Here is a 3827-nt window from a genome sequence, read left to right on the forward strand (position 1 = left end):
CGTGACCGTAGGCAGCCTCACGCGTTTAAGCTCCGACGTCGGTGGGGGTCGTGCCGCAGACCTCACACTTCAACGCCCTCTTCTCTGTAAATAAGCCATGTGGCCAGTGTGATTAGTAGTGCACTATCACTAAGGCTAGTTGGGTGGGGGAAGAGATGTGTTTGTATTGTGGATCGCCAATGATCGCGGCCTTTTCAAACCATTATTAGCAATGATAGGTCGATAGAGTTAACGATTTTCTTACAAGTCCGTATTAAGTAATTAGACATTCGAATCGTCAACGTCCATTCCTAATTTCTCGACATGTTTAACGTTCGACAGACGTTGAAACATTGTGTTCCACTTTTCCTTGGCGAGAAAGACGTTTAGGTGTTTTATAGAACGCAAGCCAACATAAATTTCAGTTTGCAAAAACAGAAATAATAATCAATACATACTGTTCGGCGTTCAATTTTCGAAAGCGACCCTTGGCACGTCCGGGATTGAAGCCTGAAAACAAAAGGCCACAAAAACATATCTTAAAAAAATGTCAAAACTGCTGAGAAACAGATTATTCTTAACACAGTGCATTCAAAGTAGCAAACAGTAAATTAGGTTTATCGGCACGATGTCTTGTCTACAAACGTTAAGTGAGTCTGGCAAGTAATAGTGTGAGTGACCCATAGGAAGATCATCTGTTTCTTCCGTGTTTCTAAACTGCGCACTAGGGTCCCTGTAATAAGAGAGTTGCGCATACGAGCTCGAAAAAATCGGGTCACAGTGATGCGTGCCGGCAATGTTGTTTTCAAATGGTATCCACACCGCTGCCGGCTTGAGTACAGCAACTGTATGATAGCTGTACATGGCTGTAGTAATTAACTTAAATTCTAATTGCTCAATAACTCAAGAATACCAGAGATTATAGCTAAGAGCATGTGTCTAGTGAGCTTAGATTATACGAACTGCAAAACAATTTACAGCGAGGCGAGCAGAGTGAAGTGAACGCATTTCTTTGTGAATTACTAGTTTGGCGCGGTGACTCGCACAGGCTAATAATATGCACGCATTGGGCGGTAAGAAAGTGTAGCTATCATATGGCACAAACGATTTGAGTTACCAGTTTCTATAATCTCGAGCTACATCAGCGACACATTCTTAGCTAGTAATTCTTAATTTTTGATTATTGGAAGCAGGGGATGCGATTAGTCTAATTAATTACTACGGACCATGTACGCGTATCCATACAGCGTCTGTACTTAAGCGGCAGCGCGTGTTATCCATTTGGAAATCAACATGGCGTCAAAAACTGAGTTTGGAATACTCTGTATATAGGACCTAGCTCCGCACCATCCCCTTTCCAGCTCGCTCTAAACGTCCCCGGTCGTACAGATCCCCCCCCTCACTAATTCCTACGTTTCTTCTCGTGCTTCTACTTCGCCGCCTTCCCCCCCAACTCTAACATCAATGTCGCCCGTTCGTATCCCATTTCCACTTGATCCGCTGTCTTTGTCGAACCGTCAAAGACCGCGCCCCTGCCTTCCTCGTGTCGCGTCGCGATCAATTCTCGCCTGCGACGGCTGCGCTCCCGCTCACTGGCAGGCTAACCGTCGCGGTCGTACGCTCGGTCGCACCGGAGGCGCGCTGCACGAATCCGCGCCGCCCCCGCATCGCCTACGTCGTCTCGACGACGCGGGCGGCCGCTCGGGTATACGCGGCTCCGTCGTGCTGCCGGCGGTGGGGAGGCCCACCAGTGCGCGAACGCGGCCGAGCCGATCGGTTGTTTTTGTTGGATGCCAGCCGCCGGCCTGCCGACCGCGAGTGCAGCCGCGAACGAGCGACGACAGCTGCCCGTGGACGCGCCGACTTGCTCGTCGTTCGAGATGCTCTTGGTTCGTCATCGGCCACTCAATGGGTTTCTGGCGGGAGCGGGGAAGCGATTAACGGAGTTAACGACGGCACGAAAATCATCACACTCGTTCATAAACAGTGTACGTACCGTATGTATGTCGATATAGAGTAACAATGCAGACTTAGTGAAGATCCAGCATTTATTTTAACGACACGTTTTTTTTCTTGATGCGTCGAGATTCCGCTCTGATACACAAGTCTGCTCAGGTTTACTATGAGCTCCGAATGAAATGACATCACGGTGGCAATGACAACCGAGCTCACTGGTTCTACCACAATCACTATGCTCGGTAACCTTAACTGCGTGTCGTGTATTGTACCGATTGTAACCAATCATTCTGAGCAGATCATTATGCAGTTATTATAGATCTCCAAAGGATGAAGTGAAAAGCAATAAACAATAATAAAATAAAAAAAATAAAATAAAATAAATAAATAAATATTAAAATATTGTACAGATCGACCTTGCTACCGTGCTTTAGACTTCGGGCAGCGATCGCCACCGAACTCACGCACTGCACCCAGACCGCACACTGATTACAATCAAAGAACCCTGCTTATATTCATCCCGCACACCGTGACTCTAGTTCATGGTACATACCACATAATACGCAATCGCCGGAGCCTCGACGTCGAACAAGGGTTGCCTACGGTGACCGCGTAATGCGGCCACCTCCTTGCCGCAGTCGCGGGTGGCGATCTCCCGCGCCAGTAATCGGACATCATCCTCCAGGTTGCTGATTCGCCGCCGAAGCTGCGCCAGTTCGCACTTGGGATCCGTGCGTCAAAAAAGTCCTCGACCCTCCTCGCGACTAGCTTGTTCAGAAACTAGTGCAATACAAAAGAAGAAAGATGTTGGAGGAGCTGCGGAGGAGGAGGAGGGCAGGAGGAGCGAGGAGGAGGAGAAGGAAGAAGAAAAAGAAGCATGAAGAAGAGAAGAATGATGATGATGATGATGAAGTGCATGATGATGATGAAGAAGAGAAGTCAAGAAGAAAAGAAAGAAGAAGAAGAAGAAGAAGATAGAAAAGAGAAGAAGAAAGAAGAAGAAGAAGAAGAAACAGAAGAAGAAGAGGAAGACTAGAAACTACAAAGGTTTTGAGGAGCCTGCAAAGTTTAGCTCGACCACTCGTACCAATGAACGGCGAGCGATCTCGATAACTTGATGTAAATTTCATTTTCGGTGATTCAGATTCCCGAAGCGAAGTGCAGTCGTCTGCCCACCGCGCGAGATATTGCACCAGACTTTCGTTCCGTTTTCGAACACTTTAAACTCACCTCTGTACCCGCCGCCATAAAGCTCAAACTGAGTCTTCACATCACCTCTCGCGCTCTGGTTTAGTGCGCATCACCGAATCGCAGACCAGGTTGGCACGGCGACGGGATCCGGAAGGCGCACACGCATTCAACGCGCGTGTGATCGCCGGCCGCCACCTGCTGAGACAACTTCGCTCAGCTCCCCCGTCGATGGCGCGGCGTCGCTCCACAGCTCGACAACGAGCTCGCAGAACTTGCTACCTGTTGCTATGCGCATTGTCCAACACGGCTGCTACACGTCATGTCACGCATCGTGCGTCGGCCCGGTCTCTTCCTCCTCCTTTATGCAGATACGCCCATCCTGAAACACGAATTAATTTTGCAATCACAGTTGGCCGGACGGTCGTGCCAGCGGAGATGCAACCTATAGAAACCCTAGGAAGACAGGGTTATACGTACTATAAATTGGACTACGCTCACGAATATTGTCTATGGTAAAAATTTGTTAAAAATTTTTGTTGTCATTTTTTTTACAGTTAAAAGTAAGAATAACGGACAAACGTAGCGTCAAATTCTTACCCTGATAGATTGTTTCTCAACACCGATATGATCGCGTAATAATCGCAAATTTGGCCTTCTAGATTTCAACCCTGTATTTGGCTCTGGCGTTTAAGTGCTCCATA

The 3827-nt window shown here is 47.9% G+C and overlaps 1 protein-coding gene across 1 annotated transcript in view; it reads right to left on the bottom strand.

Annotated features, from left to right (window-relative positions):
- Positions 1 to 2460: 2460 nt before the first annotated feature.
- Positions 2461 to 3827, bottom strand: part of LOC106808936 — a 14994-nt gene continuing 13627 nt past the window's right edge. The window contains exon 3 of the mRNA XM_014811858.1: positions 2461 to 2715. Within this exon, the coding sequence (XP_014667344.1) occupies positions 2476 to 2715 (240 nt within the window). The 3' untranslated portion in view covers positions 2461 to 2475. The remainder of the gene's footprint in view (positions 2716 to 3827) is intronic.

Source organism: Priapulus caudatus, unplaced genomic scaffold, assembly GCF_000485595.1.
Source record: "Priapulus caudatus unplaced genomic scaffold, Priapulus_caudatus-5.0.1 Scaffold315, whole genome shotgun sequence".
Lineage (NCBI taxonomy): Eukaryota > Metazoa > Priapulida > Priapulimorpha > Priapulimorphida > Priapulidae > Priapulus > Priapulus caudatus.